The 26,765-nt window shown below is 41.6% G+C and overlaps 1 protein-coding gene across 1 annotated transcript; it reads left to right on the top strand.

Annotated features, from left to right (window-relative positions):
* On the top strand, nt 1-26,463 carry PPP4R2 (protein phosphatase 4 regulatory subunit 2). The gene is made up of 9 exons (XM_040076182.2): nt 1-149; nt 832-913; nt 16,832-17,002; nt 21,368-21,461; nt 22,232-22,269; nt 22,589-22,663; nt 23,045-23,188; nt 23,458-23,726; nt 24,669-26,463. The coding sequence occupies exons 1-9, from the start codon at nt 116-118 to the stop codon at nt 24,980-24,982; spliced, it is 1,221 nt and encodes a 406-aa protein (XP_039932116.1). The 5' UTR covers nt 1-115; the 3' UTR covers nt 24,983-26,463.
* The last annotated feature ends 302 nt before the right edge of the window (nt 26,464-26,765 follow it).

Here is a 26,765-nt window from a genome sequence, read left to right on the forward strand (position 1 = left end):
GGCGCCATGTTGGAGCGTCGCTGAGCGCGGGGTCTCGCTGTGAGCGCGGCCCGGTCTGCGCGGGACTGGGGCGGGGGAGCCGCGCGGAGCCGCGGGGGAATCGCCCGGGCGGATCATGGACGTCGAGAGGCTGCAGGAGGCTCTGAAAGGTGGCGGCGAGGCTGGCGACGGGGGGTGGGCGAGCGGTGTCGCCGCGCTGAGGGGAAGGCTGAGGTCCCTCATACGCTGTGGGGGGAGCGCCCCTCGCTGAGGGTGACGGGTCCCGCGCTGTGGGGAGGGGGCTGCTCGTTGGGGGGGGCTCCCGCGGGGTGGGGAGAGCCCGGGGGTCGCTGTGGGCAAGTGGAGGGCAGAGCCCTCGATCTCCCCTACCCAACGACCCTCGGGGCTGCGTGAGGGGGGATCAGCGGCTCTCGGGTCTCCCCGGCTGCCGCCCTGGACTCCCCGGTCTGGCCGCCCCTTCCCCCGCATCCCGGCCCCTTCCCCCGCATCCCGGCCCAGCCCGGACCTGTCCCCTTCTCCCTCCCCAGCCCTCTCTGTTCTGGGCTCAGCTTGAGGAAATCGGCCTCTTTCTGTGCCGTGGCTGCTCAGAAGAAGTTGCAGATCAACTTTTGCTACTCTGGTGCGTGCGGTTTCTCCGCAGGAAAAATAAGAAGTGTTTCCCAGGGCTGGGAAGCTGGTGGAGTTCGTGGGAAGAGCCGGAGCATTGTAAAAGCACAGCAGTGTTTGTGTGGGAGCTGTACTGATAGTTGAAGCAAATCGCTAATTATTGTGAATTTTTGTTCTGTCCCGTCTTCTTTTACCATTCTTTTTGTGTCGTTCTCATGCCAACAGATTTTGAGAAGAGAGGAAAGAAGGAAGTGTGTCCAATACTGGATCAGTTTCTTTGTCATGTTGCTAAGACTGGAGAAACGATGTAAGTGTGTCTGTTTTTGGTGGTCCTCAGTTGTGACTTAAAATATTTCTTGCATTTTACGTCAGTGAGGTTCTACCAGGATTCTTTTTTTTTTTTTTCTTTTTGCCTGTAGGTTGCTTCAGTGAGCTAAATAAGCTTTCCTTAGTTCCCATTTAATTTCGTGTGGATTAATTTAGTTTGCTGATAGTTTGATCTAACGAGGGAAGACTTCTTACACAGGCATTGCTCAGGGTTGTCTGTCAGGTCTTACTGATCCTGCTCAGCACAATGAAAAACCTGTTGCTTTTCCTGGGTTTTTAAGAGAGATTTCAGGTTTTGTAAGTGGCGAGTTCAGCCTCTGTTGCAATGTCTGCTACACGCTGTTGTATAACCGTGTTTGCGGTATCTAATTGTGTTATTTACATAAAGAGATCGGTGCCTCGGATTGTTTCTTTCTGGGCTCTGTAACCATGCTGCGATCGCGTCTGAGCGCTGCTGCTGAAGGAGGGGACAATCCGGAGGTGCTTTTGCGGACGAGATGTGTGGGAAGCGCTCTGAGTTCCGTGGTTTTGCAGCTGGTGCGGGAGTTTCCCTTGTGCTGTGCCGGTTTCCCGGAGGGTTTCCCGGGAGGTGCGAGAAGGAGCCGCGCTCCTTCCAGGGATCGGTGCTGCTGACTTCCTTGGGGATCATTATTTGGCAGGAAGGGGAAAGGCTTCCCCGGCTGCGCTGCCGTAGATGTGCTCACTATCTGGCGCCCGGGCTGGCTCCTTGTTTTTGAGGCCTAGTGCCAGACTACGGCTCCAGCAGGGGAGGTGTGCTTTTACGAGTGTTTTGTCACCAACCAGTGACCGCACGGGCTTTGTTTGAGTTTCTAGAGTCCCTCGAACTTGTAAGGGGTTTTGTAAGGTTTGATGGGGTTTTTTTGTTTTTTTTTTTTTTGTAGCTTGCTAGTGCTGCTGCTTGGATAAATGGTTTAGAAAGAAAAACAAGTTCTGAAATGTACTTTGCTCTTTGAATAGAAGGCTCGTGCTCAGCAGACATACACAGCTGCAATGCTTAATGTTTTGGTAATATTTTGGTTTAGTGCTTATTATATAGAAGAAAATACACCACAGTAAGCCCATACTAAAATAGGTTTAAAATATTTTTCCCATTCTGAGATATTTTTTCAGGTTGTTTTTACTGTATCTGCCACTATCATGTATATTCCAAAGTAGTTTTAAAAAAGTGATTCTATAGGAGGCAGGTTCTTGGGAACATTATTTGTTCTCTGATGTTATTTTCATTTAGGAAATCTAGGTTTATTTTTTATTATTTTATCTTTACAAACTTAAACCTAAACTGGGATCTGTCATCTCATACACAGATCCTGCCTTCTAGGTTTCCAGGTTTGTGGGGTTTTTTGTTGTTTTTTTTTTTTTTTTTTTTGAGTTCTGTAGCTCTTTTCAACCTTCTTCAACCTTTCAGTTGCATTAAATTGTTTTTTAAAAAGTGTTGGATATGAACATCAGAAGTGTCTATTAGAATCTGGAGATAGACATGGAAATACTGTTTTATTATATTGAATTTGCTTCAGATTTTCTACCAGAGCCTGTATTTGTTCATCAGACATGCTTGTGTGTTCACTGATGTGTTGTATATCAAAATATCAGGGAAAAAAATGAATAAAATTTAAAATCTCCTGGGAATCACTCATATGAAGATTGATAATGTGCCTTTTAAGAATTTAATGTATTTTTAAGCTGGTATAGCTTGACCATTGTACAAGTATTTGGAATAGACAAACCTACCAAATACGTGAAAATTTGAAATTCTTTAGATAATCTTTATTTTCACCCATGCAAAAGTAACTATGTAATAGAATCTAAACCATTGATAAACAGCTACTTTGGAATGAGAAGATAAAATATTAGTTTGCAGTGGCATTTGTTAGGATTTTTACAAAGTTCAGAGTATAGTTTAAAAAAGCCAAGCAGCGAGGATGGTTTAGTCAGGGGTAATTACACCCATGGTTTGCAGACTTGATTATTGAAAAACAATGGATCTTAGTCAGTCACAGCCTGTTCCTAGTGTAACAAACAAAGTACTGAGGCAAATCAGGACAAGTGAAATGTGAAATACTTTTGCTTTCAGTTGTTAGTTCTAGGAGAGTTATGTGCTCTTCATGGGGGTTCTGTCGGCTTTTTAACTTCATCACGAATATTGATTTTTCGAGGATAAGCTGCCGTCTGGGGTAAATATTCTCATCCCCCAGATGTCTCCAGAGACAGTTGCAGCAGATCTTGGTGACTTAGTCAAATCAGTTTGAAAAGGTAGTAATGAAGTAAATTAAAGTGACCTTTTAGGTTCTCCTCAGAGCTTGATCGTGGCACACGTAGCTCTTTAACAGATGGAAAGCACAGGCTGGGGTGAGGCTGCTGCGTACCTCCCTGCCCCCGCTTGTTCCAAAGTGCTTATTCATCTGAGGGGGTTGGAGCAGGTAGGTGCAGGTTTAGCTGAGGCTCTGCTCTTCCTGGGATTTCTCTGGCAGCAGCTTTGGCTGGTGCAGCCCTTGGGTCACTGCTTCACTTGGGCTGTTGAGCTGCTTCTGCTGCTCCACGGGAGCCTGGGGCTGGAACTTGTGACAGTGCTGCTCTTCTGGACAAGGGTCAGTTCCCTGATCCACATGTAGCTGGTACTTCCAACTGTAGTGCAGCTGGGGAGGAACGAAGGGTGAGAGGTGGTGAAGCCACCACTGCAGCTGTGATAAGGCTCTTGGTATCTTTATTGTAATTAGAGGTCTTTTTCACTTACAAGGGAGGTGTGGAATAAAAACATTGCTAATTTTGGTTCTGTTATCAGTGTAAGCTTAGTTGTGTTATCGGTGCTGTGCAGTAAAACCCTGAATCATACAATAATGTGCATTCACTTCATCTTTTTGAAGTTGAAGTTTCCCTCTTGTGCAAAGTTAACCATTCACTTAATTGTTGGGGAGATTATGGCCTACGTTTACAAAAGCCAGTCTAAACTTCCTGTATTAGAGGTGACAGAAGCAAAAGTCTGATTGCTTGGCTGCTTTGAAATATTTTTGTTTCTTAACAGTTGCCATGGTAAGACTTAACCTTAGGTGAAGTATAATATAAAGTTTGTGGTTCAACCTTTTTTAAAGTTGTCTTGAATCTTAGGATTTTTTTTTTTTTTTTTTTTTTCAGAGGAGTAACATACTCTTCAATTAACCAGACTTTTTATTGAGATACTAACAGTCAATTTCTTAGTGAGACCAAGTGCAGTCAGGGAAGTTTGTTATAACCTCCTTGTCTCCAGTTTGTAACTGATCAATGTCACTTGCAACACTGAGGGAAGTGAAGAGAGAGGAAATTTGTTCATCCTAGTACTTCACTGTAGCTGAAAGACTTCTAGAAACAGGATGACTTTTTGTGCCCTTATTTTTTTTCATAAGAAATCCACTTACCTGTTTTTTCTGAAGTAGAAAGAGCTTTAAGGGATGGGATGGAAATCAGAGCATTGTAGTACTAGAAGTGAAATGCAACAGTGAAATTTTTTTGTTGTTTCTGAAGAATTCTTAAAAACAGATATGAAGATCACTTATCAGTTGTGATTTTGTGTCCTGTATTTAAAATGTTTTCTCTTGCCTCTTAGGAAATTCTCTTGGGTTTAGAGTCACTCTGTCCCTTTAATAGCAATAATATTTTGAAACAATTTAGGTACTTCACCAAGAAAATCCAATGTGTTGGACTGGAAAGGAAAACTAGATTTTTCTCAAGTGGAAAATAAAACTTAGAAAACTAAAGCAATCAAAAATTTTATGTTGGTTTTTTTATGCATTTCCCCCACTCCTGCCCTGGGGCAGGGAACCTATAAAGTGCAGTTTTAATGTCTTACTGTAGTGGAAAGTATAATGCAGAAGCTTACTGACAGTGAAGGAATCCAGAAAGTGATGAAGTACCAAAATCTGGAGCTATGCAGTTCATAGGCAGAAGTGATTAATTGTAAAATCCTTCTAGGCCTAAGCAGAGAACACTGTCCAGGATGTGATGCAGTTGCACCGGTTCCTCCCCTTTGTGCAGCATAAACAGCCATTAAAATACATTCTGCTTTTATTTCTTCCTGTAGTGAGATTCTTTTGGAAGCTCTGAAATATTAATTTGAACCTCATCTGAATCTGAAAACAGAAGTGTTTCATCACGTTTCCTTGAGGGCCAACGTGAGTTTAGTTAGTGTGGTTGTAGGGTGAATCTGGACTTCAGCACTATCATCATAGAATAGTTGGAGGGTGATCCAGACCCTGTGCTCAAGGGGAGCTAATTCCAAAGTTAAATGAAATTGATTAGGGCTTTATGCAGTATTTCTGAATCTCCAGTCATGGCAATTCCACAGGCTCAGTTTGGCTCTCTGTTTCACCATGTGCACTGGGAAGAGCATTTCCCTTGGGGCATCCTGTGCCCGGCGCCTCTCACCCTGCCCTTGTGCATCTCAGAAGGGAACCAGTTTCCATCTCCCTGGATGCAGTTAGCTCTTCACTGGTGGAAGTCAGCAGCTGCATTCCAACCCCAGAGCCTGTGTTCTGGAGGCAGCCGTGCAGCAGCCGTGCAGCAGCCTTGGTCACAGCACGGGCTGCCAGCGCTCAGCTTCCCCCTGCTGTGGGCTGTGAGCTCCAGTGTTTCTAACTGGGTGTGGTTGGACTTTGGATCCCTGGCACCACCAGCGCTGCAGTGCAAGCGCAGGCCGACGCTGCGCTGGGGCTGCAGCTTTGCCAGGGCACACCGTGCTGCTGTGCCTTGCTCAGGTTGAACTGCAGCGTGCTCTGGTCTTCCCTCCTCGGCAGGCAGTCAGGTGGATCAGGGACGATTTGCCTTTGGTGAATTACATAACTGTAAATGTAAGTTACATAACTGCAGCTCCACCAAAGATAATGGCAGAAATACTTTTGACCTTTTGATGCTGTTTCATGTCCCTTATGTAGCAGTGAACTTTTTTCTTACTATGCTTTTAAGCTCTTTTGAATCAGTTGAACTTTTCTATTAGTTTATTACGGCAGTGAAATAGTTTGTCAGCTGTAGGAGAGATAGATGATGGTACAGTAGCCATGAACTCCTACAAGAATAAGTTTGCATATCAGTTTAAGTATTTTAAACTATGTACCCTGAACGCTTGTATAATATCCTTTCTCCTGTTACAAATGTATAGGATTTTTTTGCCATATGTCCTCTGGCTTATTTCACATGCTTAAATTTAAATCTTTTTTTTTTTTTCCCTAAAGTATGTTCTCTGCTTTTATTCAACGAGCCATTTTCTTGCTCGACATGTGTGTGCTAACATTTTTTTTTTGTTTGAAGACAGCTTTCTGGAGATCTTTATGCCTGTTTGGGGAATGTAATTACTTACGATTTTTTTTAAAACATGAAATAAAACAATTCTCAAGTTTCTGCTGTAATAAGCAGGATCATATTTTTCTGAAAGAAGTTTGCATGCCTTTGATAGTGTAAGCCTCTTCCATTTCCATGTTCTCAGTAAAGCAAGAGATGTGAGTAAACTTCCTTGCGTTGTTGTTCACTGTTATTCCTCACTAACTCCATTCCATTCAGCATCTGGAATTACCCCCCATTAATTCCCATTCCACTGACACTGTTTTCTGTTTCATAATCCGCTGATGTTTCTAAAGGACAGGGGTCTTTGGTCACAAAGCCTGCTGATGTACCTATGTCAACACGAATTTAGCTTCCTTGCTCTTTTATAAACTGTTATAAACAAAATTTATATGTGTGTGAATTGTGTAGCCGTAGTACTTCAGAGCAGTCAGTGCAGATATCAATGAAATCACTTGCTGCTTTGGGAAACACACAGTTGTAGTGTTTTATTTTAAGTGCTGCCACTTCATATCTATTGGGAGTGGGGTTTACAGTGTAAAGGTCAGACTTTAACTGCCATTATAAAATGTGTGTGATGAACTGAACATAATAAGCATTACTCTCTCTGTGGAATACACGTGTAAGGAAAGGCAAAAGGCAAACTTTGATTGCAGCACTGAGGTTTTGGGGGTGATTGGACTGTTTTAATCACAAATGTAGCTCTTTTGCACTTTCAGGTTTGCAGTGTTAGTGTGGCTTCCTTCCCTGTTGCTATACACAGTTTGTTCTTGTAAACACATTTCCTGACAATCTTTTTGGCAGCCAGTCCATGGCATTTTTCAGAGAAAACCTCTCCACCATGTATTCTCTGGTAGTTAATGCAGTTCCGTGTGTTTCTGATGATCACTTTTACTTGTATTCCGTGGTCATCCTTCTCCTCAAGCTCAGTTCTCTCCCTGGCTTGATGGGATTTGTTGTCATCCTCAGAGTTTCTCTTGGTTTGTACCTTGACCTCTCAGTGATGTTGCTGTAGTGGCTGCCTCAGTGTGACCTCTGATATTTTCCAGGGGGCCTCAAATCTCTGTTCTATGGGGTTAGTGGGGTTCTGTGCTTATTAGTATTTCATCTGAAGAACTTTCCCAGGCGTTTGGGTATTGTTCACTCCATATTACACTTCTCAGTGCCAAGGATGTTTTTCCGTTTTGACTTTGTAATTGGTGAGCCTTAATCCCTCTTCCTGTCTGAAGCTTTAGGAAATGTTTGTGCCTGATGGCACGTGGGAGAAGGAACAAGGCAACACTGCACACAGAAGGAGGGACACAAAGCAGTCTGGTTGACTTGGGGAAGGTGGATTATCAATACATGGCCTGACAACTCCTTTAACAGTGACAGCTACACGTACCAGAGGAGCTGCAGCATTTCTTGTTTGGATTTGGTTATTCTGGGCAAACCAGAATACTGGTGTCCCGTATTGCTTTCTACTCTGCAATAAGGAAGTTAATTTTTGAATCATGAATGTTGTAATCTTGTATTTTTTTCTTCTGTGGTCAGTTTTTCACTTTAAAAGAAAATGAAAGGTATTTGCATTTGGTTTTAGAGAACTGTATTCACAAATGTACTTCCTAGAAAATTTTGGACTGAATTTTTTTTTCTGTTCCGTGGGACAGCTGTATTCTGTTAGAGTCAGCCGAATATTTATCAGCAGAGATCAGAATTAGTCCCTTGATGATTACAGATAGTGCTTTAATGTCTTCTTCAGCTGCCTGTTTCCATAACTAAGTCTTAATCTTTGTTGTTCCTGGCAAGAGCAGTAGTAATTTGCAAGCAGAGGTGAACACTCACACTACTGAAGTAAATGTAGTTCTAATGTCTGACAGTTTCCCTGGTTCTGGAATGAGCTCATTGTGCTCCCAAGGAGAGCAAAGACTGGATTTAGGCTGACAGCAATCAGCAAGTGAAAATGGAAAAACACCTCCTGTGCTTGTGGGAAATACCAGTTTTTCCTCCTTTGAACTCTTCAATATATTTTTAATTAAAGTGAAAGGTAACATGAGGTAAAATCCTACTGAAGATAAAATGTGAGAGTGTTTAATTTTACATGAGTTATCAGGTGAAAGAGAACAGGACGCTCCCCCAGGACGAGTGCTTTGCCAGTGTTTTCCTAACAGGAGCACACTCTGCAGCAAGGCACAGTGCCCCAGGAAATTGACCCTACCTGGAGCGCCTTAACTTTTAGAATGGATTGCTCATTTAGAAACACTCAGAAAGGATCCAGCAGAGCTTAAGGCTTTGATTTGATGTTAGGTTGAGGCATTTGTCTGCTTTCCAGAAGCATGTGAGACGCCAGTCTCCCTTGCTGTGCAGGGGATTTTACTGTGTGAATCTGTTGTCATTGTTTGGAGTTTCCCGTTTTACTCTGCACAGTGTGAATGGTGAAAATAGCAGCAGCATGCAAAATCATGACATCAAAATGAACTACATCAGAATACTGTTAAAATAAAGCACAGGAAATAGAAAAATAAGTTTAAAATACAAAGAATATTTGACACAAGAGTGGAATTAGGTGAGGTATTTTTTTTACCTGGTAAGTGAGTGCTGCTGCTTAAAGAAATGGCTCAGCTCCCTGCTAGTCACATCACACATCTTACTGTGCCTTATCTGCAGGGTTAATTTTGTGGTTAGATCAGTGATGTGCCTCACCTCCCTGTGTGGGATCACAAGAATGTATGGGAGCTGCAGGGCAGCCTTGCCCCTTTTGGTGTAGACCAAGGACAAGGTTAGGTGTGTGGTGGGCCAGCACCCTCCTGCACTGGAATGGGGTCCCTGTGGGAGCCTCAGCATGGCTCATCTCCCTCTTAGTGGGACTTCAGTGCTGCAGCTTTTTATCCCAGAAATTTTCAGAGCTATTTTCTGAAAAAAAATCAAAAGCGCACCTGTTTAAGAAGCAATCTGTTTATATCATAAATAATGAAATAATAATTCCTGTACGAAAGCTAACATATCAAATGGCAATAGGTTTGGCTTTTTTCATTTGCTGGTCTTAAAATGCTGGGAATCGTGTTTTACAGGCAGTTCTTAAGTTTTGACTTTTGGACCCCTTCTTTATAACTGTGTATGTCGATGTGTCCTTTTCTTTATTGCCACTGAAGAGATCTCAAATTTGTGTGTGCTGGATAAGGTAAGGATTGATACAAAACAGTGACAAAAAAGGTGGAGAGACATACCTGAGAGAAGAGCTGAGCGTGTCCTCGATCTCATTCTCCCACGGGGCTGCAGTCCATGGGTTTTCTGTGCAGCTGCAGCTCTGTTCGCTGCTGGAGAGAATCCCTGGGTGCTGCTCTGGGTGCTGAGGTGCTGCTGGGCAGGGGGACAGGACGGGCCGGACAGGGGGACGGGCCAGCCTGGGCAGGGGGACAGGACAGGACAGGCCGGGCAGGGGGACAGGACAGGACGGGCCGGGCAGGGGACAGGACGGGCCAGGCCAGGCAGGGGGACAGGACAGGACGGGCCGGGCAGGGGACAGGACAGGCCAGGCCAGGCAGGGGGACAGGACAGGACGGGCCGGGCAGGGGACAGGACAGGACAGGCTGGGCAGGGGACAGGACGGGACAGGCCAGGCAGGGGGACAGGACGGGCCAGGCCGGCAGGGGACAGGACAGGCAGGGGGACGGGACAGGGGGACAGGCCAGCCTGGGCAGGGGGACAGGACGGGCCGGGCAGGGGTCAGGACAGGCCGGGCAGGCTCCAGCACTGCCTCCCCATTGCTGCTCTTTGCACAGCCTGTGGGAAGGGAGCCACACTGGGGCTCCTCACGCCTGCCATGAGTTCTGTGCTCCCTGGTGGCAGACACCTTGGATTTGAGCAGGCATATTCCATCTAGTCCTCAGTATTCCTGTTGGGTACATCTTGCGTGGAGGCTGTGGAAGAGCGTGCTGGAAAGTTTGCTGCCTTGCCAGGGGTTTGAATTGGGTTTGTGATTGCAGAGGGCAATTCATTTCTCTGCCTTTTCACTTTCCGTATAGTTCTGGAGATCCCATTGATAGACCAGAATAGAAAAGGAATTAACTTGTTTTGGATGAAACTTTTATTTTGCCTTTGACAGCCTGGGGAAATTACTGTCTTAGAGTATGTCTTCATCTCCTAGGAGCTCTAGAACAAGGCACAAAAGAAAAGAAACAGTTACTAAAGTTGGCAAGTTACTTCTCTTCAAAACACCTGTTTCCTACTAGCAGGTCTCTGTGTGAGTGTCATGTAAGTCAGCAAAAATTGGGGGGGCAAAGGTAATACCAGTGACTGACTTTTTTTTGTTTTGTTTTGTTTTGCTTTGCTTTGTTTGTTTTTTTTTGTTTTTTTTTCCCTGCTTGTCAGAGAGACAATAGTAGGATAAGTGTGAAGAGGGAAATACTTCCTTTCACTAAGTTCTGATATTTCTTTTATGGCCTGTTCAATGAACAGAATCAATAGAAGATCTACTTTGGTTTCATTTTATGTTCTGTGTGGTATTCAGCATCTCTCCAAAACAGATGGCATCCTTTTAAAATTTAAATCAAGTAATTTTGTAATGAACTTAAACACTGTGAAATCTGAAGACAGACATCCCACCAGGACTCCTGGGACTCTTCATGTTTTAAGTACATATCTGGGTCTCTGGAAGCTTAACATCTCTTCAATATAATGTTTTTCTTAATTAAACCTGTAATCTGTAAGGCAATTCCAGAAAGATTGGAATAATTGCCGTACTTTCATTTCAGGAATTAGCCTTGTTTCAGGCACTCTGAATTCTTCCTCCAGTTCTTCAGTCAGCTTTAGGTTTTGTCGTGCTTTGGTTCAATGGGTTTTACTGGAGTTTGAGCCTTAAAATCTTTAGAGTTTGTCTAAAGTGTATGAGCCATATGCACTCCCTTAGGGTTTTTCTGATGTTTTATGACAGTTTTTAGAAAGGGAGATGAGTAAAGATGTAGTTATCCTCTGCACTTCTGGAGACTTGGCAGCCCAACTTCCACCTCGTGTCCAAGTCATGTGTTGGTATAGGGATGCTCTGTTACAGCAAAGCCTTGCAGTGCTAAATATGTGAGAGGGAAACATATCATTTGTTCAACATGGATAGTTTTCCCTTAAAAATAGTAGGGATTTTCCTCTTTGACAGGTCTTGCCCAGACAACTGTGTTAAATATTTTAGGCTTTTTGCTCTTCTCCTTGACACCTCCCAAAGTGACTCTACCAAGGGGCAAAAGAATCAAGGATGAAAACTTGTCCAGTGGTCAGAAGAAAATATCAGTTAATTCTCTGGCACACAATAGTGCAGATATTGAGCTGGTTCTTCTCCTCCTCAATAACCATTGGGGGGAGAGAGACAGCTGCTTTCACAGCTTCTTCAGGACAAGCATTTTGCATAAGCAGGAGATAAGGGAATGGGGGGATGTCTTTTGCACTCTGGGAATGATATGATTAGATTATTTCCATGTAAAATGCAATTTTGTTTGGAGGGATGAATCCTATGCAAATCATGTTGGTAGAGTTGCAGTCATTCCTTGCAAGCAACTTTGGGCTGCTAATTCTTTGAAATCAAAGCATTGCATCAGATTGCTTGTCCTGCTTTCTGTCTGGGGTGGCCTGTTCCCTGCCGAAGGTGCTGATCGTCGAGTAGAGTTGGTGTATTTCTAGACTTGGTTGGTGTTGCCTGGCAAATTCTGTTGATCTGTAGTAATGGATTTGTTCCAAGAGCAAATCATGTAATTCAAGTCCAGGTGTGAAATAGATTGATTGCTTTTATTAGAGAACAGAGCTATTTAGGATTGTGTTCTTCCGTGGCTCTGCTCTGACGACGTTAGATTGTGTCTAAATTAATCTCTCCTCTTTTTGTTGATGTTTTTTATTATTCTTCCCTGCACAGGGGAGGTGTTTTCACTGCTTCATAAACTCTCCGTGACTCACTGTGTTACTGTTGCACTGTGCTGACTGTGGAGTTCTCCATCCCTCCTCTGTGGCTTTCGTCTTAGAGTTTAAGTTTCTTATCTTCACGTGCTCATTTTGATCCCATTCTGGAGTTCTATGTAGTTCTCTGTGGGATTTTTTTTTTTTTTAATATTTTGTTAGCAATTTTTTTGCATAGTCTGTAATTTAATTTAATCTCTACTTGTTCATTTCATGTCTCATGCCCTCCCTCACCCTTTCCTAGCCTTTTGTCATGTCATCTCTCTAATTATATGTAAATCTTCTCAAAGGTTGCTGATGTTCCTTGTAGGATTGGCTGTTTGGTCAGGTGCTGTCTGCTTTCCTGATTGACTTTAAAAACACAACTGAGTGTCTTCAAACACTGAAATCTCTTCCATCCATTTTTCACTTACGTTTCTAATGTTTAATGAAATTGCAAGGTCGGGGACTGCACTGGGGTACAATATTAGGGTGTTAAATATCATCTCAAATACTGTTAGCGTGTATAAAATGTTGAAGTAAGGTAGAAAGACTGAATTGTTGGCTTCTCTATGTGTTTCCATCCTCTCATTTGTTGCTTGACTTTTAAAGGTGCTTTTTAAAAAACAATTAAATTTTTGCTTTAAACCACCAGCAGTTGTGTCTGTCCTGGGAAAATGTGAAATGTGTGGTGTTTATATGGATACAAGCTGTAATTCTGAACTGCTGTGATTGTTTGTCTTCAGCCATTCCTTTGCTTTTTTTTCTTGTAAGGCATTTTTTGCTTGAAATCAGTTTCTTCCTCTTGACTTTTTGTATGCCAGAGCAAATCATTTAGGTTGACAAAAGGGAAGGATGGTGCAGGAGCTGGTGGGAGGGAAGCAGAGGACTCTTATGTGGCATTTTTTTCCTAAATGATTTGGAGCATGTGTGGAACTCCAGGCTCATTAGCCCAGAGCTCTTTGTACAGGTACATTTACACAGGGTGACCCAGATACTGCAGTGAAAGGTGCCCTGATGTACAGAAGATGTACAGAACTACAAAGCCATCATTCTGAAATGAAAGTACACTGAACCAAAACATTTTGGGGTCAGCTGATTTTTTTTAGGATTATTTTTGAAGGTGTTTCAGAACATGCCGCATTCTCAGTAACTTTTTTCTTTGAGTGGCTCTAAAAACTCTCAAAGTTGCTGATACAAATTCCCAAGCTAGTGTAGTGGACAGGAAGAGCATGGTTTGGAAGAAAAGGCTGATTATGTGCAATCCTGAGTGGGAAGAACAAGTATTTATAAACAAGCCTGCTCTGAAAAAAGTATGAACAGTATTTTCTCCATGGAATTTCTTCAATTTGTTATTCTTACAGAACTTGAGATGTTTATCAGTTATTTTCCAGTGTATAAAACTTAATGAGCTTGTACATAAAGCAGAGTGTAGAAGAATTTTCTTTTGCTTCTATTTGGCTCTTGATCTAACTATAGGAGGTACTGACCGAACTTTTCTCTTGGTTTTTGGTTCTCACGTTGTGTAACAAAACAGAGAAAATAAAGGTCTTTCTCAGGAAGCTTGTGATACATGTGGAATATTTTTCTTTTCCTGAAAAACAGATATTTGGCAGTTGTTTGTCTCTTCTGTTGTCTTTCTAAGCAAGCAGTCTTTCAGTGAATGGTGATAACTTAAAATTTCTAGAGGTGTAGATAAAGATTGCTTTGACAGCTAGTAGGATATGTGACTTTTAATCTTCCTTTTGTATTGCCAAGGAGTTCTACCCATTGTTATGAAGGAACTGGTTTTCTCGATGGATGACCCACGTGAGTTTGTAAAGTTCAGCTGATGCCAACTTGTACATGTCATTTTCCTAGACTGGTAAAACAGGAAAGGTGGCTTGGCTCTTGTGACGCTCACTTTTGATCACTTCCACTAAATAAATGGGAACTGAGAAAATCTTACTGTCCCTGCAGAAATCATTTTGGGTTTTTTTTGGCCGGAAGTGAGTTCATTATTTTAACAACACTGATGTCAGGAGATGCACAGGACAGGTGTGTTTATTGTTGGAATTGCAGTTCTGTCTGAGGTTGCACTGAATGTAACAGTGGCCTTTGAGCAGTTCAACTTGCCTGCTGCTGCTACTGCAGCCCCAGCAGCAGGGAATCCAACAGTGCTGGAAAAAACTGCTGGAGAAACACAGTGGCTGTCTGAGCAGCAAGGCTGTGCTGAGCCCCTTCCTCCTGCTGTGGTTACACAGCTTCTAGCAGCAGCTTGCTGGGTTGATTCAGGCTGGTGTCGCTCTGGGTTAGCTGTGTCACCCTTGTGATTGCAGGATGAATTTATCCTCAAACTCAGCTGCCTCTGTGGAACCTGTCCTGTGTTACCTGCTCAGAGTGGTTTGGAATGCAGGTTGAGAGATGCTTTCTGTGTCAGTAGTTCAGTGTGTCGCATATGTAAGTTCCTTTTATAATGGGAGAAATACTAATTAAAATTTGTAGTTTAAACTCCAAGCGATAGCTTTCTCGACTTCTTGATATAGGCAAAATGTTACAATCTCTGCTTTCTGTAGTTTTAACATTGTAAAGGAGCTGTGGGTGCTGCTTTCAGGCAGTAATTGCCATTTTAAGCGTCATGTTGTTGATTTGTTTCAAACGCTGATGGGTTAATAGTGTGTGAAAAGATAAGTGTTAATAAGAAAAAAGTAAAACTTGAGCCATTCTTTGTTTTCACTGTTAAAGTGTGAAAATATATCCAAATGTGATTGTCAAAGAATGTTTAGAGTAATAGTGAAATCCCCTTTCACGAGGCAAGTAAAGCTCTTGGGATGCTCTGTGGGGAGTAACCCCACACTGTCATGGGGTTATTTACTGTGGTTATGCTGTGCTTATGTATTAAATCTGTGATTTGTTACTAACGCTTTGGTTTCATGGTGGTAACACCGCAGAATTGTACAGCTTTTTAATTCAACATTTGTAGTAGTAGTGGCTGATATTGTACAGTGGAACATTATAGAATTCTGCTTCGGGTGTAGAATGCTGATTGGAGACAACCCAGCGAGACTCAGTGGTGCTCTTCAATCCCTTTGGGGACCTTGATGTTCATTTATTTATTTATTAATTTTCATTAATATTATTCACTGAGTCATGTGATCCCTCCTGTTGTAAGGTGCCTAAAGGTCTCTTGTGAAGGAAAACAGAGGTTTGTTCTCCTCTTTGGAGTTCCCCTATTCTAGCAAATTTATCATTCCTAGTGAAAGACAGGGGCATTGTGTTTGGATCTCTATAGATAAACCTAAGCTGTATTTCCCCCCCTTTTTGGTCTCACAATTATTTCTTTGAGACAAAGGAGAAAATTAAGGCAAAGATGACATGGCCCTGCTTTTGTGGTGCAAGCAGGCTGATAGAGCTTTCTTGGGCTGTGCTTTGGGATTTGGTGGTGCTGGTGCTGGAGGAGCAAACATCAGCTGTAGTTCACAGCACAAACAGTCGGGTCAGCCCCACGTGGGTCAGAAATAGCCAGGGCAAAAGGCAGCCTGCAGAGATAGAGCCTTTGGCTGAATAGTTTTCTGTATGGTTTAATATTGCTTTGAGCAGGAGCTGAAGGGCTTTTCGGGGGCTCACATTTTACACTTGTTTGGTTTCAGCCTGCTCGTACCAGATCGTGTTTGTTACAGATAAATGCCAAAGATCATTTTCTCTCTTTCTTTATTGTTGGTTTGTTTGTTCCCTGCTTCTTCTTTTTCTCTGTCCTGGAGCTGTGCAAGCTCCTGCATCAACAGGAATAGAAACAAATCGATCCTGAGCTGAATCAGTTGTTTTCCCGTGGCTCCCTGTGCTGCTCAGACACGCACGGTCCCGAGGAGGCCCCGGATGGCTCCTGTGGCTGCTCTGTGGGGCCGTGGGTGTGCAAGGGCTGGCTCAGCACTTGTCTCTTGTACCCATTGAGAGGGACCTGTTTGCTTGAAAATTTTATAAATGGTGAAACTTGAAGCTATAAGGCAAGAGGTAATTTGGCAGCATCTTAATAGCTTACTGCTGTGGGAATGTTTATCAGGAGTCAGAGTTGTTTTGCTCAGTTGTTTGCCAACAAGTGCCGACTGTGATACAGAAAATGCTTGCTTTTTTGAGAAAAAGAGGCATCATGAAGTGTTTCTAAGGTGTGTGGAGTTACAAAAAGCCTTTGGTAAGGTTTTGTGTGGGAAGCAGATAATGCTGTGTACAGTTGTTCTATGGATTCTGAACTTGAAACACTTGGTGTTTTGGTGTGGTGGGTTTTTACTGGGGTGGGAGGAGTGTGTTTGTTTGTGTTTGGTTTGGTTTTGTTTGTTTTTCCCCTTCCACCTCTTACGAGCTCAGTGAAAACGACAGGCAGCACTGTAGGCTCCCTTCACATCGTATAGACACGTGTATGTTTCACATTTAGGTTTGCATTGTCAGTGGATATTGGTTCTTTACGGAAATGGCTTCCCCTGCTGTTAGTGGCAGTTGGTTTCTGTTACATTGTTCCAGTACAATTGTTGAAATACTTACCGTGCTTTAAATGCAGGAAGGGAGCACAGCTCTGCATTACTCCTCTCGTTTATCTTAGGACCGGCATACCAGGGTGAACGTTGTTATGCAAACATAAACTTACATTGTTGCTCTTTGGCTTTAGGGCTAACTTGCCTATGTCCAATGCTTGTGTTTTGTGCAGGGTTCAGTGGTCTCAGTTTAAAGGTTATTTTATTTTCAAACTGGAGAAAGTCATGGATGATTTCAGAACCTCAGCTCCTGAACCAAGAGGGCCACCCAATCCAAACGTGGAATATATTCCCTTTGAAGAGATGAAAGAAAGAATCCTGAAAATCGTCACTGGATTTAATGGGTATGTATCCTTTGTTTTCTAAAATCAGGATAACAAACATATTTCCCCAGTTTTTAACGTAGTAGTTTGTGCTGTATCTGTGACTTCATTTTGCTTCCTCGAATAGACGAGCAGAAGCAAAATATGCACCTTGGAAATACATTACAGTAATTTCTGAACTTTATTATGTGTCACTGAATGAGAAGTGTGACATGTGATATGCTATGTTGCCATGCATTTTGTTTTTTCAATATGTAGTTCATTTTTAAACAGTGCAGTTCAAAGAAGCATCATATTACTGTGTACATTTAAGAGGTGAAATAGACAGTAAAGTCAGATTTCTTTTAGTGCATTTTGAAATACCAAATGGAAAGAGGTCTTCTGGTGTTCAGTTCCTGACTGTTTTGTGGCAGTTCACTGGCTTTTGAAGAAACCATGCTGTGAGAAACAGGGTGTGACCAGGAGGCAAAGGCGTACCTGGGCTGGAATTACTAAATTATACCAGGTTCAAATTCATAGCTGAAGTGATACTGATGAGGGACACGGGGTGTTTGATGTGTTGCTGACAGTGTTCTAGATTGAAATGTATCTGTGCCCTTTGCTGGTTTCCTAATTTTAGAAGTTTTTGTTTCCTTTCAAATAAAGCTCCTGATGTTTTTGTCTTACTTGGTGTGTCCTTTTTACTAGCTTATGTGGTATTTTTGTTGTTTCTAGACTGGATGGACTAAATACTTGCCATAAGCTGAGTCATCGTGGTTGTGCTGCTCAGTACTTGCTAAGAGACTTTCAGCCTTTTTCTCAGCTTGTTGATAAATGAACATGTTCTAAATCTTGCCTTGCTGATACTCTGAAATTTCAGGTTCAGAGGTGCTCCTGACACATCCTTATATGTATTTGATGCTGTATTTATAATTCATACTGTCATTGTTCCATGCTACTTCATTTATCTGCAGTTTAGGAGTCTTAAGTCAGATCTCCTCTTCCCCCCACAATTGCTCTCATGTAGTAGACTTCTAAGAATGTGAAATTCAGCTTGTTCTCAGCTGCCCAATATTTATACCGGGCTGCTTCACTGCAGGAATTTAAAAACAAACCTATCCTTTATGCTCAAGTCTGCCTCTCTCCCGCCTCCCCCAGCTTTTTGTTAATGCTTCGTTGCCCACAAAATGGGTAATGTTCTCCCAGGGACAGCTAATGAATGGGCTGCTGTTATCTGCTGTTGTTCCCAAGTGCACTGAACAAACCTCTGGATGACGAGGCTGCAGCTTAGGCTGTGCCTGTGCTATTTTCATCCTTTGCTGTAACACTTCAGGGTGCTCAACTTCCTCATTCTTTGCAGTGAAACTCTCAGGCTTTGAAGAAGCAAACTGCATCATCCATTACTTACCTTAAAGGAAATAATGTCCGGGGATGTTTCAGGTTCTGGAATTGCAGAGGTTCATTTAGTAAATCCTGTAACCCCCACAGGGAGGATGTGATTGTAAAAGCTGAATCGTGTGGAGATCTGTCCAAAAAGCAGCAGCAGCAGGTTTTGGGTTGTGTGATTTGTATCTTCAAGCTTCTTTAGAGCTGTGGGTGTCATTTCAGGGCAGATGAGGAACCTTCTTGATGTGACTTTATTATCGGGATATTTTTATTAGTGTTTGTTTAAGAGAGCGGGAAAGAGCTCATTCCAAGTAGCAAATGACCCCTGTTTTGGGGTCTTTCTAGCTAAAGTGCCTTTTAAAGAAAGCACAACTTGGCCCTTTTAACCTGTCTGTGTCTTACTTGACATGGTGTCTGCACCGGTTTGCAGAGCCAGATTCTCTCTACAATTCTCTTACAATTTGCTTTGGAGTAAGAACTTCTGCCAATTTTTTTTTTTTATCCTTTTCTCCTTTGTTAGTGAAACAAGGAAGTTCCAAGGTAAATTATTGGGGATCTCTGATGACAGAGAAGTTTTCACAGCATGAATAAAATAGATTATAATCTAAATTTCATTTACGGGGGTTTTATTTAGCTACAATTTAATATAGCTGTTACAAGTAATTTTCCCAGATCCCTCTTCAGTCCTGTCCAAATGAATTTTTGGTTTGTAATTCACTCTGGGCTGTAGTGCTGCAAGTGCAGTTTTGAGTGTGTGAGTATAGAATTTGAAGTGGTTGCCTTAAGTGGGCAGATCAGGACTATTCATGCAACTCATGTGCTGAACTAATTAAATTTGTGAGCATTTACAATCAGCTCTCATACTGCTCACAAACTCTTCGTTGGTGATCCTTTATAGATTTCCACCAGTTTCAATTGCTTCTGTTTTAAATTCACATTGTTGAGTTTTTTTCACCAGAAAGAGTTCCTGAGGTGAAGTTAACTTTGGGTTTTTCCAGCTAAAAGCGTTTGTAAGTGTTGAAGGAGTTCCATGCACAGGGGTGATTGTGTGACACCGGGTGCCATCTGCTGCTCGATGAACGAAGTTCACTTTGCTGTGAAGAGGTTGGAGAGAAATGAGTTGGCTTTTGCCTTTTTCTTTTTAACTTGTTATAGCTGAGAGTAAAACAGAAACACAGTTTTTCCTTCTGGAGCTAGTTGCAGGCTGCACATTTCTTGAGCTTTCTGTCATACTTGGGGAATTAGCACTGTGTTAATTCCAAAGCAGTTCATGTTACAACATTCCAGGGGACCAGTTAAATACAGCTAAACCCAGGTGCTGATTCCCCTGGATGTCTTACAGATCTGGCTGATGGAAAATAATTTTAAAAATCTGCATGTTTTTGTTTCTGTTGAATAAATGGATTTTTGAATGGACTGTCTATTCTATTAAAAAAACAGCAAAATCTCTTAAATTAGGAATTTACAGCCCAAAACCAAAATGACCATCACAAGAAATAGTAAGATCAACTTAATGTTTTAACTATATGGAAAGATTAACAGATCAAGTAAATTCTTTGTGACTTAAAAGTTGGGAGTTTTGTTAAAAGAAGGCACTGTACAGAAGCTGAATATTGTGAGAATTGATTTGATCTTAAAAGTCTCTTCTATGCTTGATGATTTTATGAAGAAATCGGGTGTCAAAGATTGTTGATTGACCAGTGAAGAACAAGGGAAGAGAAATTAATAATGTCAGAACTATCCTATAAACTGAATTAGAAGGAACACTTGTATCTGTGGTCTTTCTGGTTTGTTGAGGATTAGGACTTCTCAGTAGCATAATGTACAGGCAGTTCTGAAAAACATCATGAAATTGTTGATATTAGTCACTCTCTGAGTGCTGCTGGCTTTTAGTTAAAGTGGGGTGTCATGTGGGACAATGAATTGGAGCTGTGCTGACCCCTTTGCCCTGAGCTGGGGAGAGCACATCTCTGCTGCGCTGTTCAGCTAATGAGCAAAGCTGGAGATCCAGGCTGTGTTAGCTCATGACACAGGCTGCAGATACCACGTGCTGACTTCCTCAGAAAAGTAAACGTGGAATTCGGACAAAAATTTACAGTATAGTATATATAGTATATATAAACACACATGCATGTCAGTCTGGATTGATGCTGCTCTGAATTTGGTGTCAGTTGTACTCCCAATCACAGAATGGTTCATCAATATTGTATTGTATCAAATATTCTTCTCAGATAACCTTTTAAATTCCTATGGCTTCAACTTAGTTAACTGTAAAAATGCATAGTACTTCATAATTTTACTGAAATATTTTTGGCGTAAATTTGTTAAAATGTGATACTGAACTTGGATTGAAAGTGTGAGATGCCTCAGGTAACGGGGAATTGTCTGTAAAGTGTTCCTTGTCTGAAAGGTCAGTTTCTCATTTCAGCAGGGATGAAACTGAGCACAGAATTGTCAAAAACAAAAATGTGTTTGTGTGGTTCCTATGGGCTTATACATCACTGATATTATTACTATTATTATTATTTTTTCCTGATCTGTTCCTTGATAGATGAGTACATTGTCCAGTTGTAGCAAAATAGATTATTTGTAACAGCTGAAGTATGATGGTTCTACTAATTCCGACATTTACTACTTTTTCTGTAACCATGTTTTGTAAAACCTGAAATAAACTACAAGTTGAGACTTTTTTAGCTCTAGTGTGTATGACTCAAATTTGTTTGGAATCCCTTGCAATTCCTCTTCTGTATATTGGAATAGAACAGTCAGAAAGTTTGCTGTTGATGATCTGATTTCATTGTTTAAATGAATCCTTTGAGTTGTGGGATGAAGGGTTTGAGATTCTACTTGGGTTTTGTGGTGGTGAGCACAGGAAACAGCTTTGAATATGATGGTAACAAATTTCAGTACTGGTTTTGTTCCACCTTCTCGCTAAGGGGGAGAAACCAATAATGTTGTTACTTCCTAACAGTCGTACGTATTAAAATAAAATTAAATTGTTATAAATTTATTTCATTGCAGCATCCCCTTCACTATCCAGCGACTCTGTGAGTTGCTGACAGATCCTAGGAGGAATTACACAGGAACAGACAAATTTCTAAGAGGTGTGGAAAAGGTATGTATTTGTCTGAGAGAGAACACAGCTCCAGTCACAACCACCACTTAATAACTTCCCAACTGCTCCCAAAGGTCTGCTGCTTTCCCTGGGGCTCAGAGCCACAGCTAGTGGCTGCTCTTAAGTGGCTGAGTTTGTTTCATACCTTTCAGCAGCAAAAAGTGGTTTTTAAATAACTGCAGACATAAAAATTAATCTCAGGGCTGCAACAGCTGTGTTTCCCAATCCTGTGCAGTATTCCACCTGTGGTTTGTGGAGGGTGTAGTGGCAGTTTTTGTATGGAGTCCTAGTTAGAAATTACCAGATGGAATACCCTGAAATTTCCTCCCACATTTGGTTTCAGAGTAGATCCAGAGGTGAAGAAGAAGGGAGGCCCCTTCCCTCCAGTGTCTTTTGTTTCATTATTTAAATCCTGTGGTATAGCAGAGTGTGCCTTCAGAGGAGCACTCAGGTGTTTTATAGCTTGTATCAGAATGTGGGATCCTTCAGAAGCCAGAGGGAGACTGAAAGTGTGGTTCCACAATAGGATACTTCAGCATTTCTGAACACTTTGTTCTCCAGAGATCCCTCAGTTCGAAATTACAGACAGCTTGGGCCTGAGGCTTAATGTGCTGGTCTCGTTAGGACAGTAACAAACTTATTGGAATCCTGACCTTGTAAGAGGGAGCAGAGGTATTTTAACAGATTGGACCAAAATCTTGTAACTCTTAAAAGTTCTGGGATGTTGTCAAGAGTTCTGAACTCCTGATATGTTTGTTTGTATATTACAGAATGTCATGGTTGTCAGCTGTGTATATCCATCTTCAGAGTGAGTATATTCCTCTTTTCCATGAAACTTCAAGCTTGTGTTAGTAATGGGGAAGATGCATGTGTGCGTCTGATATATCTCTCTTGCTGTTAGTAGTTGTATCTAAAAGCCAGACATGCAGAGTTCAGATTTTATTATCAATATTTCAATCAGCAGGGATGGTGTCTGCAAGTGTAATAATTTGGGAATAAATTAGAAGCCTGACAGTGGTAATACAGCTTTGTAGGTTTGGGATTGAGGAATTCTGTGCAGACAAGCTTAAAGTGATTTAAAGTTCCTTTATTCGTAACATTTTGTTGTTGTTTTGCTTGTTTGTTAGGAAAAATAATTCCAGTAGTTTAAATCGGATGAATGGTGTTATGTTCCCCGGAAATTCACCAGGGTACTCTGACAGGTGAGTTTAGTTCCAGGGGTTAACTTGGACTGGATAAAAGCAGTGGAGTTCTGGCAATAAGTACCCTTAAAGTTGAGGTGTGACACGGGATACTGGGGAATGGGGATACAGAAGGCATGAACATGTATGCCATGTACTCTGTATTTTGATCTCTCTCTAACCTCATGGTTGAGAATTTATTTGCTATTTAATTCTTTTAATTCAGTTTGCACATTGTAGGCGAGGGATGTTTTATTCAATATAAAACCGCAAAGCCCCTCATAGATTTATTTCATTTTGTTGATCTTTTAAAGGAATGGTATAACTACTTTATACCATTTATACCAGGAGCAAATTACTTAGCTGAAAGGCTGGATTAACTTTTCCTTATTAATTTTAAAGATCGAATGTGAATGGCCCTGGGACCCCCAGACCTGTGAGTCGGACGAAGGTTTCGTTGTCATCTCCCATGACAACCAACGGTTTGCCAGACAGCACGGAGCATAAAGAGCCCAGCTTGCAGCAAACAGAGGAGAAGAAACACAGGTGTGTATTTTCACCTTTTATTACTCTTGGGATTTTTTATTTATGTTTTTAAAACAGTTTAAAAAAGACTGGCCTTCTAAGGGATGCATAATGGAGTCTTAAATCAGGAGTGGTGACTTGGTGGTTCATTATGTAATATGTGAAGCAAATTCTATTGTTATCGCTTAATGTGTTTAAATCCAAGTAGTTGCTACTTTTTTTCTTAAAGTGTGACAAGGTACAGAATATTTGTCTTCAATAAAAGCTACGTCTGGTTTTGTTGCTTGTAGTGAATCACCAGCGTCTGAATCAGAAGGTGCTCAGAGCAGCCCGGTGAAAAATAAGCACTCTGAGGATGATCCTGCAGAAGCAGAGGGACATGAGGTAAAAAGACTTAAATTTGACAAGGAAGGGGAAGCCAGAGATGCACCAAACCAAACTGCCTCCAGTGAAGTCTCTTCAGGCATGGGGGAAGAGACAGAAGCATCCTCTACATCTCAGGAGAAAGAAAAAGATGCTACCTGTGCCAGACAGCACTGTACAGAGAAAGAGGAGGAAGGTATTTCAGATTTCACCGTCTTCTTTTACTTCCAAGGAGTTGGGATTTTCTTTGCTGGAGACCTCCAGCTGTGCTTAAAGTAGAGCTACTTCATGATTCAATTTTGCATAATTTAGCAGTTCTGTTATTTCTTTATCCTTGGTCCTGCACTCAATATGAAACTTAAGTACACTTTAAGTGTACTTAAAATCTTGTAAGGCCATGAATAAAATCAGATTGTTAAACCAAGAATTCAAGAATCCCTGCCTTAGGGTATTATCAGATGTTCTCATCCTTTCTCCAGAACAGGGATGGGTCATAGCTCTGTTTGACTGTCTTTATTAATGATGGAAATCATTTAAATATAGATACAAATTTGTGTTCTTTCACTGAGGAGACTGAGCAACAATATCTCCACATTCTATTAGAACAGTAAAAGTTATCTCACTGTGTAGGGCAGGCTCTGTACCTAAATTAAAAAAAAAAAGTAAATAACTGCAGTTAAGAGACTCATCTATTTTTTTACATATTCTTGGATGTTTCCTTTGAATTTTTTCTTGTGGCTCATGCATTTGTACAATGTTCCTGTAGATCATGATGGCTGGACACCTGAAGCAGCCATGGTTTCATAATTTCCAAAAAACTGCTTCTGAAGGCAAATGGAGGATGTGGGGAAGCCAGAAAAAGTTATTTCTTAAACTCTGTCTTTATCCAGTGAAGCTACCTGTTAAATAATTTTTAAAAAAAGAAAAATAAATTGTGTGTTGGCATAGTTTGGATATCCCAACAAACTATCAGGTGGCTCTAATTCTTTACATCTTCTAATAAAACTGAGGTTTGTCTGTTTTTCTTGTCCTTGTCTGCGCTGTGCAAGTTTTGCCCAGCATAGCTCGGAGTGGAAGGTAGCAGGATTAAGGAATGTTGGCAAATCCCTTGGTAATACTGTACTTCCTTTGTTCCTAGAGTCCTTCATGTCTCCCAGAAACGTTGGTCCGGACAGAAAAGACCAGGACAAAGACAGTGACTCCTCGAGTGTGGCTGAAGAGAGCTCTGAGGAGAGCAATCAGATGGAGGAGTCTGACCAGGCGCAGGCAGAGAAGGATTCGCACTCGGCTGACACTGACATCAGTGCATCTGCCACCGGCGGAGCTGAGAGCAGTGACGCGGGAGAGCTGGGGTCCTACGCCACTGAAACTCCAGAAGACTCCTCAGAGAGCCCCATGGAAAACAGTGATGAAGCCACAGAAGCTGCAGATGAACCTATGGAGCAAGACTAATTTAAATAAACTTAGAGGCAGTATTTTCCATAAGGCTCCGGTTTTACACTGTATAAATAATTTTATGTAATAAAGTGGACCTTTAGTTTTACAAAAAGAAGCAGGTTGTAAAATAAACTTCTCCATGGATTGAACCTTGAAAGAGTTGTACGTGATAAGAACTGTGAATACCAGCTCCTTCAGGTCCTGCTTACCGCTGAACTTTCGTTTGGTCAAATCAGTGGTTTGTGTATAGTTTTTTTTATTTAGAATAAAAGTTTTTAAACTGGAAGGTAATTATAATTTTGACAACTTTTTTGGAGATCACCACACCTAGTTGTATGTAAGCAAGAAAGCTTTTTGTCTTTGTCTTTTTCTGACAGCTCTAGCAGTTCCTTCATATTTTGGTTACAGTTTCAACATTTGACATGTGAAATTCGGGGTTTCAGGCTGGTTTCTGGATTTTTATTTAAATACACACCAAGAAACCTTCTGTTGTGTGTTTCAAATGCGTTCCATTTCACACACACGTCTCACACAGCATGCACACCTCCGTGTACCCTCGCTGTTCTAAGGGGGAAAGGGTATATTTTTCTGTTTCTATAAAAGATAAATACAGCAAATACTTTTTCTATAGGGAAAGACTGAGTTCACCTCTCAAGGCACTTTGCTTTGCCTCTGGAGAAACAAACCACATGAAATCTGGCCCGTATGAAACCCTGGAAGTACTACCATTGTTGAAAACACCAGAGTAAACACATTCCGAGAGAACTGTTCCAATGACAACATTTTTGTATACTTCTGAGGTGCCTGAGCGAAAGGAGTTCATTTATTTATGAGAAAATGTGCTTTTACCTTGAGAACGTTGTAATCAAAACGTTAGCTTGAACTTTCGTAGAAGAAATGTTTGAAAATAAAACACCTTGGAAGAAACGAGCGGGTGCTTGCCTTGTTGAGTGCTTCTTGGAGCTCGTGAATATTGTCCAGAAGTGTCAGAGTTCCTCCAAGGTTTGCAGGTGGCATCGGGCCCATCACAGCACTGCAGGGGAAGGATGGAGACGTGGCCCTGGTCACGTTCCTGAGCTCTACAAGGGTTAGGGGTGCAGAGGAATCACCACGATTTGTATAACATTTTGGAAGCGAACTAAGTATTTTTGAACGTGCTACTTTGACAGCCAGTGTTACATTTTTTTTCCAACCAGCTCAAAGCACAAACTACTGCTTTAAACTCGATGTTTTCCAGTTCCCATATTTAAAAGACATGCAAGCTGCAACCTCCCAGTCACGACTACTGGCTGCCAAATTTATACCTGTTTCTTCAACTGTACCTTTTTGATATTTAGGATTTTTAAATTTCTGTAAAGTAGATTTTTTGTAGATTGTAATGAGTGCTCACTGCCATTGTGAAACGGTATATAATTGTATAATTTCTGTGTGTAAACTGAATGCTTGGGCTTTCAATACAGTATTCATATAAAGCAATAAATATTAATGTTATGAAATATCTGAGTACATTTTTATCACACTTGTCCCTCTTTGGTTTTAAGTTCATGTACCTGAAGTACAAAAATGACCTCTAAAATGCATGCTGATAGTTTCTTGTACTACATGGTCTGCCTTGTATTGTTTTGGGGGAAATTTAGGTTTTGATTAATACCAGAATTAATTTGGCTCAGTTGGACTATTTATAAAGTTATTTCTTGCTGATGTTATCTATCACGTTGTGAGCAGACAGGATTCAGGGAGACGCTTGCAAAAAAAAAAAAAAAAACCAACAACAAAAAAACAATCTTGATTGAGATCC

This window comes from Hirundo rustica, chromosome 12 (genome assembly GCF_015227805.2).
Source record: "Hirundo rustica isolate bHirRus1 chromosome 12, bHirRus1.pri.v3, whole genome shotgun sequence".
In the NCBI taxonomy this organism is placed as follows: domain Eukaryota; kingdom Metazoa; phylum Chordata; class Aves; order Passeriformes; family Hirundinidae; genus Hirundo; species Hirundo rustica.